Source organism: Rosa rugosa, chromosome 1 (assembly GCF_958449725.1).
Source record: "Rosa rugosa chromosome 1, drRosRugo1.1, whole genome shotgun sequence".
Classification (NCBI taxonomy): domain Eukaryota; kingdom Viridiplantae; phylum Streptophyta; class Magnoliopsida; order Rosales; family Rosaceae; genus Rosa; species Rosa rugosa.
Genome location: NC_084820.1, coordinates 10,413,576 through 10,428,252, shown reverse-complemented (window position 1 = coordinate 10,428,252; position 14,677 = coordinate 10,413,576). Strand labels below are relative to the sequence as shown.

Below are 14,677 nucleotides of genomic sequence, written 5' to 3'. Positions count from 1 at the left end.
AACTTGCTATAAGCTGGTTGGGTATCCAGCTGGATATTTCAGCAAGCCTAAGCCAACAGGACCTCGAGGGAAAGGAAAGGCAGCTGTCCATCTAGTTCAGAATTCGGAGTACCTTGGTATTGCAGGGCAAGATCATACCACAGGCAGAGTTGACAATCCTTCAGTATCAATGGTTGGTAGAGGTACTGGTAAGATTGGTATTGCTTTAAAAGTTTCAAACTTTGTAGGTTCAGATACTTGGATTATTGATTCTGGTGCTTCTGATCATATGACCTATGATAGGAAATACTTTATTAGTTTATCCACTCCTAGTGTGTCACATGTTATAAATGCCAATGGTGAGTCCTTCCCTGTCCTAGGCGTTGGGTCCATAAGAGTCACACCCACCTTAGTTTTACATGATGTCTTATATGTGCCTGACTTGTCTCATCGTCTAATCTCGGTTCCCCAGCTCAATACTCAATCCATGTGCTCTGTAACATTCTTTCCTATGTATGTTCTTTTTCAGGATCTTCTGACCAGGGAGGTAATCGGCAGGGGGTATCTGAGGGGAAGACTGTTTCATCTGGACCAAGCATATGCTGGGGAGAAGCCAAGGAAGATTGCATCAGTCGCTTTGACTTTGAATTCTAGAGAATTAAATGAAGTGTGGTTATGGCATAGACGCTTAGGGCATCATTCTTTCAGTGTAATGCGTAAAACTATGCCCTCTTTATTTGTTGGCATTAATGAGTCTTCCTTACATTGTGAAACTTGTGTTTTGGCAAAAAGTCATCGAGTCAGTTACCCATTGAGTCTTTCTAATAAAAGTTCCATTCCTTTTGAAATTATTCACTCTGATGTGTGGGGACCTTCCAAAGAACCCACTCTTTCTGGAATGCGTTATTTTGTTCTATTTATTGACGATTGTACTCGATTGTCATGGGTTGCATTGCTTAAGTCTAAGGATGCTGTATTCCCTGCATTTCAAGCATTTCAAAAAATGATTCAAACACAATTTAATGGCCTTATCAAGGTTTTTCGTTCTGATAATGGGGGGGGGGGAGTTTGTCAATAGTGTTTTCCAGGAGCACTTCCAAGAACAAGGCATAATTCATCAAACTACTTGTCCCCATACACCAGAGCAAAATGGTGTGTCAGAGCGAGCGTAAAAACCGTCATCTCTTAGACATAGCCCGAGCATTATTATTTGGTGCCCGTATGCCCAAGTATCTATGGGGTGAAGCGGTCCAAACTGCATCCCACCTCATTAATCGTCTTCCTTCTAGTGTCCTTCAGGGGAGTATTCCCTTCGAAGTCTTGTCAACCCATGTCTCTATTCCTTCATTCCATAACCTACCTGCCAGAGTCTTTGGATGTGTTGCCTTTGTCCACATACCAAAAAATCAGAGGTCAAAGTTGGATGCCCGGGCTCTGAAGTGTGTCTTTGTAGGCTATGGTTCTCATCAGAAAGATATAAGTGTTATCACCCACCTACACGGAAGTTCTACATCACCATGGACGTGTCTTTCTATGAAGACATGTGCTATTTCTCCCCCACCAACAACTCTCTTCAGGGGGAGAATGAATTTTTTGAAGAGATGTATGTTGGTGGAGCATTGAAGAAGAATCAAGATGCAGAAGAAGAAAGCACTGCTGACATTCCAGAGTTGACAGGGGGAGTTGACATGTCAATCCCTAGACTTGAAGTCGTTAATGACCAGTCGACAAGGGGAGTTGACCTATCAGTCAAAGAAATCTTACAGTCGACTAATCAAGCAGTCGACCTATCAAAAAAAGGGGGAGTTGACATGTCAATCCCCAGACAAGAAGACATCGACGTCGACCAATCGACTTCTGAAGTTGAAGAAGATTCGATACAGGCTTCCCCCTTACCTGATACTCCACCCCCTAATGTTGAAATCTCTGGTCAAGAAGCTCCAACTCGGGTATGTCCAGTATCTCCATCTGGTAATCCAGTAGAGTCTGTCTCTTCTACATATGTGTTACCTAGTAGAACCACCCGCGGTCAACCAGCAAAAAGGTATGAACCTTCCATAACTGCTAAAGCCAAATATCTAGTAGCTAACTTTGTGTCACACCATAGGTTATCCAAACCTTATGCATCATTTGTGAATCAAATATCCACTGTATCTGTACCTAACAAAGTGCAGAAGGCTATGGGAGACCCAAAGTGGGCCAAGGCAATGGAGGAAGAAATGGAGGCATTAGAGAAGAATCACACCTGGGAACTTGTACCACTACCTCATGGAAAAAAGCTAGTTGGATTTAGGTGGGTCTTCACTGTGAAACATAATGCAGATGGCACAATAAGCAGATATAAGGCAAGGTTGGTGGCTAAAGGATTTACTCAGACGTACGGGATTGACTATGATGAGACTTTTGCTCCAGTAGCCAAGATGAATATTGTTCGAGTGTTATTGTCACTGGCAGCAAACCTGAATTGGCCACTCCATCAGTTTGATGTTAAGAGTGCTTTCCTTCATGGAGAGCTAACTGAAGAAGTTTACATGAACTTACCTCCTGGTTATATACCTGACATACCAGGTGATATTGTGTGCAGGTTGAAGAAGTCCCTTTATGGACTGAAACAGTCACCCCGTGCATGGTTTGGCAGGTTTACTCAATCCATGAGACGCTTTGGATATAAGTAGAGCAATTCTGATCACACCTTGTTCCTGAAACACCAAAAGGGGAAGGTGACTGTGCTAATCATATATGTAGATGACATGGTGATTACAGGGAATGATCTAGCAGAAATTGAAAGCCTTGAGGAGAGGTTATCATCCGAATTTGAGATGAAGAATCTAGGTGACTTAAAGTATTTCTTGGGGATAGAGGTCGCCAGGGGGAGAGATGGTATCTTCTTATGTCAGAGAAAGTATGTGCTGGACCTCTTGGCAGAAACAGGCATGTTAGATTGTTGCCCAATTGATACTCCAATTGAGCAAAACCACAAACTGGCAGAATATCCTAATCAAGTTCCAACTGACAAACCTCGGTACCAAAGGTTAGTGGGACGTCTGATTTACTTATCACATACTAGACCTGATGTAGCCTATGCAGTTAGTGTTGTGAGTCAGTTTATGCACAATCCAAGTGAAAGACACATGGATGCGGTAGTGAGGATCTTGAAGTATTTGAAGTCTGCACCAGGAAAAGGTTTAATGTTCTCAAAACATCAACACCTTGATGTTAGTGGGTATACAGATGCTGATTGGGCTGGTTGTATCACAGACCGGAAGTCTACATCTGGCTACTTTACCTTTGTGGGAGGAAACCTTGTTACCTGGAGGAGCAAGAAACAGAAAGTTGTTGCAAGGTCAAGTGCTGAAGCTGAATATCGAGGTATGGCACATGGAGTGTGTGAACTCCTATGGTTACGTAATCTTCTCCGAGATTTGGGTTTTAAGCCTAAGTCAGCTATGCAGCTGTATTGTGACAACAAAGCTGCAATTGAAATCTCTCAGAATCCTGTGCAACATGATCGAACGAAGCATGTGGAAGTTGATCGACACTTCATTAAGGAAAAGCTGGACGCAAGGTTGATTACCTTTCCTTTTGTTCCTACTGAGGAACAATTAGCAGATATACTCACCAAAGCTGTATCCAGCAAGTTGTTCTATGACTCACTAGGCAAGTTGGGTCTTCGAGATGTTTATGCCCCAACTTGAGGGGGAGTGTTAACGTGTGAGTCATTATGTTGACATGTCAGTCATTATTAGTTGACGCGTGAGTCATCTAGAGAATATGTGTATTCAGTAGTTTCCTTATAGGAATTAGTTTCCTATACTAGATTGTACTAATGTGTAGTACAAGTATAGTACAATAGGGTTTTGTATATATATCCCTTACACAATTGTGAATAATATAGAAGAATTCTCACTCACAAATATTTTCTCAATATTTGACTTAAAGATTACAAAACTGTTGTAATTAATACAATGATACAACACAAATTAAGATGAAATTATGCACAAAATAAATATATGAATTTACAAAAGGGAATGCAACATTATTTATGCACAAATATATGATTGCTACGGAAAAGTTGCTTAGTATCTTGCTGATACTGCAAAACCCATGATCTTCTTCTTGTTCTTGCTCTCGTAAATCTTGGTGTACACTTTCTTTGATCTAAAGGCCAACAACACATCCAGTACAAGTCCCAAAACAGAAGCAAGGGCCATGATCAAGTTCACAAGCCGGTAACAGTGTGACCCGACACAAGTGCTGCCCCCTTCACTGGTTTTTGTAGCTTCAGCATCATAGAGATAACCAGCAAGTAAACCGGAGAAGAGAAAAGAACCCAAAGGAAGGTTGAGGATCAGAATGTTGTACAAAAGACCATAGTATTTGAGACCAAATAGCTCTGAGGCAACTGGGACTGTTATAGTGAGAAGGAACCCATAGCCCATGCCCACAAAAATTGAGCCAATGTAGAGAGATCCAGGCATGGCTAGAGCCATGGCTAGGTATCCCATTGCCATTAGGATCTCAGCAATTGCATTCCAAAATGGCCTAGGCATGGCATGTTTCCTGTGTACAAATAATTAACAAGGAGTTAGGTCAGATTTTATCTGACCAAAAACTAAATAAAATATACATGGTTCAAATAGTGAAGAATGGAGGGAACGTACCCAATGTAGTATTCAGAGATCGTGCCGGAGACTATGCGCCCGAAAAAGCCCCAAATGCTAAGAAGTGAGATGAAAATAGAGACCTTTGAGTAGCCGAGTGCCAGCCCCATCTGCGCCATGTTGTTCATGACACACATTGCAGTGCCTGCGCCACAGAGAAAGGACCCAAACAGTATCCAAAAATCAAATGTTTGTAACATTTGGACTATGTTATGATCGTCCCCAATCGATGGTCTTTGCTTTGATTCTTCAAAATCTGCCACCAGTGCTTTTTGAACAACCAGGGGATCCTCAAGTGTTTTACGCTCTATATCAAAACTATTAGATCCGGATGTGCAAAGAAAAGTGTACAAAGGCACACCCAAAGGCATAGCTAGCAAGAAAATTAGTCCTACTGCAAATGCCAAAGAGAGAACATGACCATGAGGTCCAGTGATGTCAAAGGTCAAGAGATAGACGGCTACAACAATGGCGAGGATATTGAAGATGTTGAAGACATCTGCTTCTTGTTTTTCCTCTGATGGACTCGAAGCGGGTGGGGTTTCTTGGAGGAATATGCACGCCGCTATGCAGATAATGGCAGGGACTATAGCAAGCATGAGAAGAAATTTGGAGGGGCTTGAGGAGAATAGAGAAGTGCACAAGTCTGTGAAGATTGCTGTGCTTAATCCTACATAACCCTTGCAGATGCCTGAAACTGGACCCCGGTTTTTTGTGAAATTTCTCATGCAAGTTACTAGCACTGCAGTGTTCATCCATGTTGTGCTGTTGCCCCCCATGCACAAAAATATGCACATCTACAGCCACATAAAAAGAAATGAAATTTTCAAATGAAGGATAACGTACGTTCTCTTGTTAGATATCTAACATGTTATTTATGTTGTCGCACATTTCATCGATTGTTCAAGTTCAAATCCGTCAACATATTATGTCACACTGTCTGTTAATGGAAATTTTAAGCAGCATTATTGTTAGAGTAATAGGAATGCCAACATACCTGCCAATATGGAAGAGGCCTGATTCTCTCACTAACAACCAGCCATTGAACTCCATATCCAATAAGACCCTCAAGTGATCCGATCATGAGAATTGTAGAAGTCGACAAACGATCTGAAGCCATGCCGGAGAGCAGCCCAAAGGCCTTGCCGATATCTTTGGCGACAGATAAATTGTTGAGTTGAAGCTGTGTAAGCGCCATGAGGGTCTTCAGAGCATGAGAATAGTTTGAGAATGTGTAATTGTTGCCACTGACTGCCTGAACCCAGATGGCTGTTACAAATCCCAACCATTTTTTTGCAGGAGATTTGGGAGATAGGAGAGGATACATAACTAAAAGGGAATCAAAGAAAAAAGTTTTGCAGGAGACAAAGATATGTTTTGATTAAGTCCGAGCTTTGTGGTTGTGCTTATTGGCCATGACCAAGTCATTTATAAGTTTTGTTTTGCCTTCATTAATGAGTTGTATTATTGGTCAAACTAATGTTTAATCTAATCTATTTGGTTTAGTACATGGTTTCACAATTCAATGAGCGGTTTTGCAGATAGCTATGGACACTATTGGACATTGATATAGCTATATGCAATGTGATCAGTAAATATCGTATAAATATATATATTTTTTTCATCTGCAAGAATGCTGATGTGTGCTATGTTAATTAGCTATTTTTATATGTTGTCAAAATGGACGGCAAAACAAATGCAATGTCCTATTCATGATCAAGTTGATGATGGTACCCTGTTTTCAAGAGAGGAGGATAAACAAAGATGTCAAAATCCACAGAAGCAACTGAGAACTAGAATTGTATAAATCTGAGAAGCTCAGCAAAACCACTACCTGAACCAGTAGTATAGGGTTCAAAAACAAAGTAGAAATAAGAAGATAAAGATGCACGGTTCTAGAGTAGGCCAGAATGCCACCTTTCTAAAATAGTTTTGTTTGGTATAGTACATGTACGGTTTCACAATTCAGTGAATGGTTTGTCCAACTTCCAAGTTGGTTTGAAATCAAAACATAACGGCAAGTTGGTTTCTTGATCAATCATAAAACACAATATATCTTCATCAAGTTGATGAGGATAAACAAAGAAATCAAAATCCTCGGACGTCAATGAGGACTAGAACATAACAAAACTCTGTATAAAGAAAAAAGATGGAGATTGAAGGAGGAAGCCGGTAAATTTCGAACTCTTGCTGTGACTGTAACTCTCGTTAAAATTAGTTTAAGTGCTACAGCCTTGTTCTGTGTTTGTACTATCAAGTCGACTCTTTTACTTATTAGATGTAATCCTAAATTTTTCAATGTCTCGTAACATTAAACTTAAATTTACCATGATGAATTTGAATTTTATCAGTCATAATCTGTGAAGTTATGTAGGTGAAATATTTTTGAGAAAAGAAGAGCAAATTACCTATCTGGTGATACGTCTGACAGAAACCAAGGCAATCGTTTCAATGGAAGTTCAGTATCAGCAATCAAGCAAAATTGCTTTGATTCAAGTTGCAAGAGCCGGAAGTGAAAGGAATGGTATTTACTATTTAGTATTAACCATTATCAAATAGTCACAAATTATATACAGTTCTACTCTAACCAAAAGAATTATGAAACCAATACAATGCAATTGGAGAAGGTTTTCTCATATCAATGGACAGCCATTAATCACAACACCTGGCTCCGTTGAGCAAGAAGCCAACGGGCAACCATCCGGCGTACTTCCCCACCATTTTAAGTGGACATGTTGCATCCCTAGACACAAGTACAAAATTACCGCCATAAAGGCTAATCCAGCATCCAGAGCTCCAGATAGCACATAGTTATGGCGGCTCCACCAGCCGCGGTAGTACCTGTAAGCAACAAAGCCTGAGGCGAATCCAATGAGGATCCAGCTAGTGAAATTCACAGCAGTAGCTGGAGGCATGTTGACTACTGTCCCTAAGAGCACAGGCATTGTAATAAGTCTAATCCATTGTTTGGTTGGGAAGGCCTTGTGTGCAAGCCAAACAAGGGCAGGAGCTATAGCCCCAGCTAAGAAAAACCAGTTGATAGCCGAATAGTAGCCAAGGTCCCCAAAGATTCTGCGAGGCCCGACAAGGCCCCAGATAACAGAAGCATCGTAGAAGACATGGTCACCGGGGCAAGTCCATGGGCTCTCTGCTGGTAGTAACGCCCTGTCGCATATGTCAGGGATTGTGCTCATAAGCCACCATGCAGTTCCCAAATGCACAAGTGCTGCTATGATAGTACCAACTACCTGATAAGAAATCATTCCTAAGTAAATGAGACAAAATGTTGTCCATCAACCTGTGGACCAAAACTTGATGAAAATGTCATGTTTGGGAAAAGGAAGATATGGGGAGCTAACCTGTGCCATGAACATTGCTCGAGGAGCAATCTTCATGTAGTGTCCAAGCTTGAAGTCTTCGAGAAAATTGATTCCTTGTTTCATGCTTATGTGTCCATATACTTTGAATAATATGTTAGCAGCTGGATATCCCGGATACAGATACCCAATTATGTACTCTGTGATCACATTCAAAGTTGGCATCTGTTCACCGATGAAAGATTGTTGATGTTATAGAAATAATGCAACGAAACTAGATAGACGAATGTGGCACAAGATTTAAACAAATGTGGTAACCTTCAGGGCATTCCCATATAGGGATTAAAGCATGTTAAGTTGTTAAATTATAAATTCAAGCGACTATTGTTAGATTACATTTTCAGTTAGAACTTAGAAGTGGATACAACAACGAAGAACAGGTAAAATAAGCATGAATCTGTACCTGATTGGTTGTGGCATAAATGACTCCAACAGGTAGAGTGAAAAACAAGGCTAGACCACAAGCAAGCAAGACCCCCCACCATTGCAATTGCAATTGGTCATTGTAATAATGGCATGTAAATATGGTCGCGGCTATGTTAGCCACAAGGATACATACGAACCACCATCCAGGGACTTGCTTATATCTTCTCATGAGCTTTGTGTGCACATCTGTCTTCTTCTCTTGGAAGGCAGACTTGCTTAGCTCCCAGATGTCTCTGCACCATTATTACACAAAGTAAGTAACAGTATATAAGCTCTATTTGACTGCACATTAATTATATACCATCCAGAAAGTGTTGCTTATTACCTCCCATTGAAGAGGAGAACATGAACAACAGTGGCAGTAAGGCAAGCAAAATTGACACCATAGATGATAGCAAAAAAGGTACTGATATGGAGAGGACCCTCTCGCTCGTATGCATCAATGTCAAGCCGGAAGTGGGGGTCTATTATAGCTGAAATGTTGTAGCTTTGGCCAGTAGACGTGAACAATCCATCCGAGAATATGGGGAAGGTTTTTGCTTTATACACATTGAGCCAATAAGCCACAGGAGTAATGACATACATCACAAGGGCAAAACCAGCAGCAACATTAGCAGTAGCAAACCATGGACTGGCAAGTGGGCTTCCAAGGTAAGAGGAAATGCTGGACCAATCGAGACCGATAGCACCGATCCCAAGACCATGCAGTCCTGACCCTAGCTGATGGGCTAGCACTGAAGCAGGGAAGATCCAGCAGACCCAGGAAAGGGAAGATAACATTGGGAATAAGTAGCCCGGAAGAACATAATAAGCAAAGCTGCAAGTGAAAGCAATGAGGAAGAACTGATTCCTTGTTAATCCACCTCTTGGCCTCTCCTCCTTCTCATGCAATGCTCTGTTCACACAAACATATGCATAACATGCACACAATTCAGGACTCGAATCATCTTTGTTTCGAATAAAACTATTCATACCACATTTATTGCTCGATTAAAAAGTAAAACTATTTGCCGACCCCAAATAAAAAGTAAAATTTTTCAAAAAGTAAAACTATTCGGATCACATTTTCTAATAACTTTTTTAATAAAAATGAAACCTACATACATACATAAGTGGGATCTCACTGAACGATACAAAAATATCAATAGCATTTTCTAAATTTGCAAAATCCGAGTAATTTAACATATTTTTGATATAGTTTTAGTGATTCTTTTCCAAAATTTTACTATAATTTTGAAAGTATATCGACATTTCAGCACTTCTTACCCTAAATATGGTCATCATTGGCAATAGCAGCAGTAACTAGTAAAGTTCTATTTTTGGCCAACCAGTCAACGGAGGTACATTGACCGAATCTGCACTACCAATAAGGAACCAACACGTGTCGAAAAGTTACCTGAAGAGCGAAACCTGGACGAGATTATGAGGCCACCACATGGCGGCGGGCTCGACCAAGTACCGGCGGAAAAGCCCGGCCCAGCCGAACCCCAACACCTGAGTGGTCAAAACGACGAGCAGCGCCACCCAAAACGACATGTTCTTCTTGTAGAAGACCTTGATGGTGCTCACTATGTGGATCGCGTAGACGTTGCCGGCGCCGGAGTTGGCGAAGATCGTGATGAGCACGTGCTCCTTGACGTTGAACGGCCCCGGGTTGAGGGTGAATTCCCATTTCCGCCCCTGGAAGAAGACCCGGTCGGTGAGGACGGAGGCCATGAGGTGGCCGAGCGGGACCACCGCGATCTGCGCCGAGATCGAGGTCAGGGAGAGAGGCTCTCTCCGGTACCAGAAGAATTGGTTGAGGAAGGAGAGTAGAACACACGCGAGGGATCCGAGCGTCCATGTTCGGAACGTGACGGCCGGGAGGGAAGGGTCGTCGGTGACCGGAACGGTGAGGGTGACTTGCTCGATCGGGGAATTTTCCTCCGGCGCCGGAGATGAAGCCGAAGCATAGTTCTTGTTCTTGTTCTTGTTCTGAACTGTGAATAATTATGCGTTAGTTAATTTTTGGAGGGAAATATATAAAAATATAAATATGAACAAAAAGCGAGTGATCATGATTCATGAAGATTGAAGACTTACGAAGAGGGGAAGTGATTTCGGGTGCAATAGTCATCGATCTCCTCCGATGTTTCTGGATTGAAAGCTCGATACTTTCATCGCCGGAGTACAAAAATTAATGGGGTTTTGGAGTCGTTGAAAATTCGTTTTGAGTATAGGGACCGACATTGTGCTCATTAGTTAGGTGTCATTGATGACGAAGATTTGTGGCTAGTTTGAACAATGATTTGAAATTAATTTTGGCTGCTAGTGTCGGCTTTGAATCTGGACCGCTTTCCGGTGATATACATTTCAGATTCAGAGGGCTGGCTACGTAGAATGGAATCAAACCCGTTTTTGATCGGAACTGAAAGAATGGCTACTTACGTTTTGCGTTTTTTTTTTTTTTTTTTTTTTCAGCACATGTTGTGTGCGGACTGCGGACGCTGTAGTTCAGTAGTTATGGTGTGAAAAATCTCAAATGTGGTAAATAATGGATAATACTTCGGTTTACCATCGTTTATTACTTTCATGTTGGAACCATTGATGTTTTAAAGCATTATTCGAGGTAAAAGAGCAAGTTTACCACGATCAACCCAAGTATTATTACTGTGTAATTAAGAACAAGTATCAATTGTGACTAGGGCTGGGTCTAAGAAGTTTCAGTTGTGATCAATTTTCCAGTTGGAGAAAACGGAATCATGTCACAGCCTCTAATTAATAGCCGGGGACTTAAGTTTTCATAATGGAGCAGTACACCATAATTGGCGGGCAAAAGATAAAGTGAAAAAGTGTGAGCCTCACAGCTGCCATTTGTAATTTGTATGCTTGTATGGAAAATAAGAACAAAGAAGAGAGGAACTTTTGCTGGAATTATATTCCTCCAATTTCAGTTGTGGTCATTAGCAATGAAAAAGAGAGTTATGAACTACGATATATGCCATTACAAAAATAATCCCCCAAAGGGGCGTTAAGATGTCTAGCAAACTTTGATTAAATGGCCAATTTTGTAAACTTTGCAACAAACAGTCCACTAGTGTTTGAAGTCAAAGGATCAAAGCGCAGGGTTTTTGGTAGTCGCCCGTTCTTGCAAGGCCAATTTTCAGCAGCATCGATCGCCTGCAACTCTGCGGAACAAGAAGGAATCAAAGTAAATAAATAGCACAGATACAAGAGCTCTTCAAGTAGAGCAAAGTAGTCAAAACCATATGCTCAAGCAAAGCCATCATGGTGGTTTGACATCTCACCACAGGCTTTCTTGAGGGTTTAGTTGAGTACATACTTCATACTTCCCAATTTTCTTTATTTGATGAAAAAGAATAGTAAAAGAGAGAAAATACACGATCGCAACATTCATTAGCTGAAATCAAATTTTCTTTTTGGTAGACAGAAAACTATCCAGTACAGGTAAATTAACACTTGATCATTTAATACTGCCACCATATATGGACTCATAACTGTAACTAACGTGAAACCACAATACTACAACATAGCAGAAAGGGCTTTACCCGCAGAAGGGTTTTCCTCAAGAAACTGCTTTACCACATCTTCATTCTGAGCAACTGTCAAACTAATCAATAGAAAAAAAAATTAGAAACACAGGCAATTTTGTGTAACTCAAAGCTAAAGGAACAGAAAAAGGCACCTGCAAGTGCTATAAACAAGCAGCCCCTCAGCTTTTAGCAATCTGAAACCATTCGTAAGGAGCTTTAGCTGCAAGCCAAGGGAAAACGTTACTGTCAGTTTAATAAGGAGCTCATACCAGTCAAAAGTGGACCATGCATGGATGCAGTATCCAAATATGAAGTTAGAGTTGTGCCATAAAATTCTATACTAAGGCAAAATCATATAGGTAGTTATCACATCAAGCTGCTTATGGCTCTCCTCCCATTTCTTCTTCACATAGCAGACTATGATAAGAATCCATATGGTGTTCAACTATCAAACCTTTAAACTTCTTAGTACTCTAAGGGATATTGCTATAGCTTCTCAGTTGTGAAAAGGAATACTATGACTGGGATTTTAACCTTATACAATTTATCAGAAATAGGAAGCTGAAATGTTTAATCCTCCATCAATTGGAACTTTGACAATATGCAACGGAGCAAAGTCAACAAATAAGTATAAAAAAAAGCATAGATCACATACCTGAAGTGCAGTGAGGCTATCACCTCTCTCTGCATCCAATACACGGCGTTGAAGAGTGTCCCAACCCCAGTGTTCAAATTTTTGGACATGTTTAATTGATCCATCATGAGTGCACTCTGCATCAACTAGGACCTGAATCAAGATCTAAGTAGCTTAGTAAAACACAACCAACCTAGCAATAATGTTCAATTACAAACACCACAGATGTAACATAACCAAAACGTAAAAAGGTTTTATTAGTTAAAGAGAGAGAGAGATGTGAAATGACAAACAGATAACACAGTTTTACCTTGTCATAGCCACAGCTCAAAAACTCAGTGTCACAAAAAGTTCGGTACAGTTCACTTTTGTTTAGCCCGACAACACCAGATTGGCAGCCATAATAGATGAGCTCTGGACCTGAAAGCACAGCACCACCTTTTCTTATCCTAGCTGCCTCTTTCCTTTCTTTCCATGGTCTCCTAGATGTCCACTCCTTAAATGTCACATTTTCCTCTAGTCCAGATTCACCTGCATAGTTCTAGATGGAATGATAACATATCAAAAACAGCATGATGCTTGCAACAGCATTCTCATGGATTTCACAGCGACAATTATAAAGCTTTTGTCAAATGTGGATTCAGATCAACTACATGATTTAGAATTGGCATGAACTCTCATGGGAATGATGGAAAAAGTAGTCCCATCAGCAATGAAGAGCCGGCAGCGATTGCCCAATGCATATTTCTGCAGCATTGTCCTACAAGCCGCTAGTCGGTGTCTTGAAACATCAACGCCAGTTACTGAACCCGAATCACCCAGAATGTCTGATATCAAACAAAGCTTAGCACCTGAAACATAGACAAAAAATTAAAACAAGGTGAGCAACTTTCCAGCAAGGAAAAGTCATCAGAGTAACTGAATCAGATATTCCCACATGAAGGTTGTTAAAGATGCTTCCCAAACACTATAAACTGTTGTAACCATCTTCGCTTTCACTTTCCCGGCCTTGTTAAAGTTTAACCTTTAAAGCTCTACGAGTGCTTTTGCAATTTTTTGACTACTTATACTTTATGTTTCTAAATCAAATAACATAACTAGTCCACCATACCAGCAAGATCCAGTCCCATTAGCTCATTATGCAACAAATACCAGAAAATCAGTACACAAAGTTGATAAATTTACACTATACCTACATATTTAACATTGCATTTTACCAAATAATGAGCTCAATTCAAACCGCATTGCGATAATACCAATCAGGAATCAAAAACCAACTTACCCGGCGCGGCGCAAAGATCAAGAACATGATCTCCAGCTGAAATATCCAATGCTGAAACAGCAGCTCCTGACGCCGCATCGATTCCATATATCTGAAACTCCAAAACAACCACAAAGACACAATCTTTCAATCAAAATTTAGTTTTTTGTTGCTAGCAATCAAACTTTTCTTAGTTCTTACTCACCTTCCCATCTCTGTACGCATTTGAATTAGCGATTTGAACATCTGGCAGAAGAGAATAAAAGCCAGGCAACCACTCCACTCTCTCAAGCTTGCACTTGATTTCACCTTCAATTGCTTCAATTTGAGCTTCGCAACCAGGTTTCAGCCTGTGAATCAAAAACAATCAAACCCTATCAAAATCGATATTGCTCAGTAGAGGAATGGATGAGTTACAGAGAGAGAGAGAGAGAGTAGTGAACCTTATGTAACGAGGGGTGGAGTGGCAGGCGGTGTAGATGGAAGGGTCGAGTCCGTTGTGTTTCAGGAAATCGAGGAAGGCTTCCGGCAACGCCGATGAGTTTGAAGCTTCTTCTTCCATTGAACTCGCACCTCCAGCTTAGACGGTACCGTTTTGGTTTTGAGTTTATTTGGCGGCTCGCGGTTAAAACCGTTTTTACTTTTCTTTTTTTTTTTCGAATTGGACCCTCTATTTTCCGTCATTTGCTTTAAGAGCCTCTAATTGTTTGTAATTTATTTCTTAACTAAAAGATTAGGCGTATTAGCTCATCTGCAAGTGAAAAAAAATTTACATCTTAGATTAGAAGTCATTAGAAGTCTACATC

The 14,677-nt window shown here is 40.7% G+C and overlaps 3 protein-coding genes across 5 annotated transcripts; all 3 read right to left on the bottom strand.

Annotated features, from left to right (window-relative positions):
* Positions 1-3,740: 3,740 nt before the first annotated feature.
* LOC133716645 (protein NUCLEAR FUSION DEFECTIVE 4-like) lies at positions 3,741-6,263 on the bottom strand. Its single transcript, XM_062143329.1, has 3 exons — positions 5,638-6,263; positions 4,641-5,437; positions 3,741-4,539 (listed from the first exon to the last, which is right to left on the bottom strand). Exons 1-3 carry the CDS (start codon positions 5,965-5,967, stop codon positions 4,056-4,058), a joined length of 1,611 nt encoding a protein of 536 aa, XP_061999313.1. The 5' UTR covers positions 5,968-6,263; the 3' UTR covers positions 3,741-4,055.
* An 890-nt stretch (positions 6,264-7,153) lies between these two features.
* On the bottom strand, positions 7,154-10,837 carry LOC133716625 (oligopeptide transporter 7-like). Of its 3 annotated transcripts, none has more exons than XM_062143311.1 (6): positions 10,526-10,837; positions 9,840-10,422; positions 8,769-9,338; positions 8,421-8,676; positions 8,000-8,182; positions 7,154-7,888 (listed from the first exon to the last, which is right to left on the bottom strand). In XM_062143311.1, exons 1-6 carry the CDS (start codon positions 10,557-10,559, stop codon positions 7,274-7,276), a joined length of 2,241 nt encoding a protein of 746 aa, XP_061999295.1. In that variant the 5' UTR covers positions 10,560-10,837; the 3' UTR covers positions 7,154-7,273. The 3 variants fall into 3 exon arrangements, with proteins under 3 accessions (XP_061999295.1, XP_061999306.1, XP_061999302.1); XM_062143322.1 differs by having other exon boundaries at positions 9,840-10,411; XM_062143318.1 differs by having other exon boundaries at positions 9,840-10,405.
* Positions 10,838-11,290: 453 nt separating this feature from the next.
* On the bottom strand, positions 11,291-14,486 carry LOC133727188 (rRNA (cytosine-C(5))-methyltransferase NOP2C). Its single transcript, XM_062154807.1, has 9 exons — positions 14,315-14,486; positions 14,077-14,221; positions 13,893-13,983; positions 13,264-13,461; positions 12,921-13,141; positions 12,632-12,763; positions 12,129-12,196; positions 11,992-12,053; positions 11,291-11,610 (listed from the first exon to the last, which is right to left on the bottom strand). The coding sequence occupies exons 1-9, from the start codon at positions 14,431-14,433 to the stop codon at positions 11,477-11,479; spliced, it is 1,170 nt and encodes a 389-aa protein (XP_062010791.1). The 5' UTR covers positions 14,434-14,486; the 3' UTR covers positions 11,291-11,476.
* Between the last annotated feature and the right edge of the window lie 191 nt (positions 14,487-14,677).

Bases quoted from the DNA above. Each gene is read 5' to 3' on its own strand.
- LOC133716645 (XM_062143329.1), bottom strand. From the start codon at position 5,967: ATGTATCCTCTCCTATCTCCCAAATCTCCTGCAAAAAAATGGTTGGGA. The intron at 5,438-5,637 runs GTATGTTGGCAT...ATGTGGCTGTAG, and splicing joins GGCCTCTTCCATATTGGCAG to ATGTGCATATTTTTGTGCAT. The intron at 4,540-4,640 runs GTACGTTCCCTC...ATTTGTACACAG, and splicing joins ATCTCTGAATACTACATTGG to GAAACATGCCATGCCTAGGC.
- LOC133716625 (XM_062143311.1), bottom strand. From the start codon at position 10,559: ATGACTATTGCACCCGAAATCACTTCCCCTCTTC. The intron at 9,339-9,839 runs GTAACTTTTCGA...TTGTGTGAACAG, and splicing joins GTCCAGGTTTCGCTCTTCAG to AGCATTGCATGAGAAGGAGG. The intron at 8,677-8,768 runs GTAATAAGCAAC...ATAATGGTGCAG, and splicing joins GTTCTCCTCTTCAATGGGAG to AGACATCTGGGAGCTAAGCA.
- LOC133727188 (XM_062154807.1), bottom strand. From the start codon at position 14,433: ATGGAAGAAGAAGCTTCAAACTCATCGGCGTTGCCGGAAGCCTTCCTC. The intron at 13,462-13,892 runs GTAAGTTGGTTT...TCTATGTTTCAG, and splicing joins TGATCTTTGCGCCGCGCCGG to GTGCTAAGCTTTGTTTGATA. The intron at 12,054-12,128 runs GTGCCTTTTTCT...TCTATTGATTAG, and splicing joins CTTGTTTATAGCACTTGCAG to TTTGACAGTTGCTCAGAATG.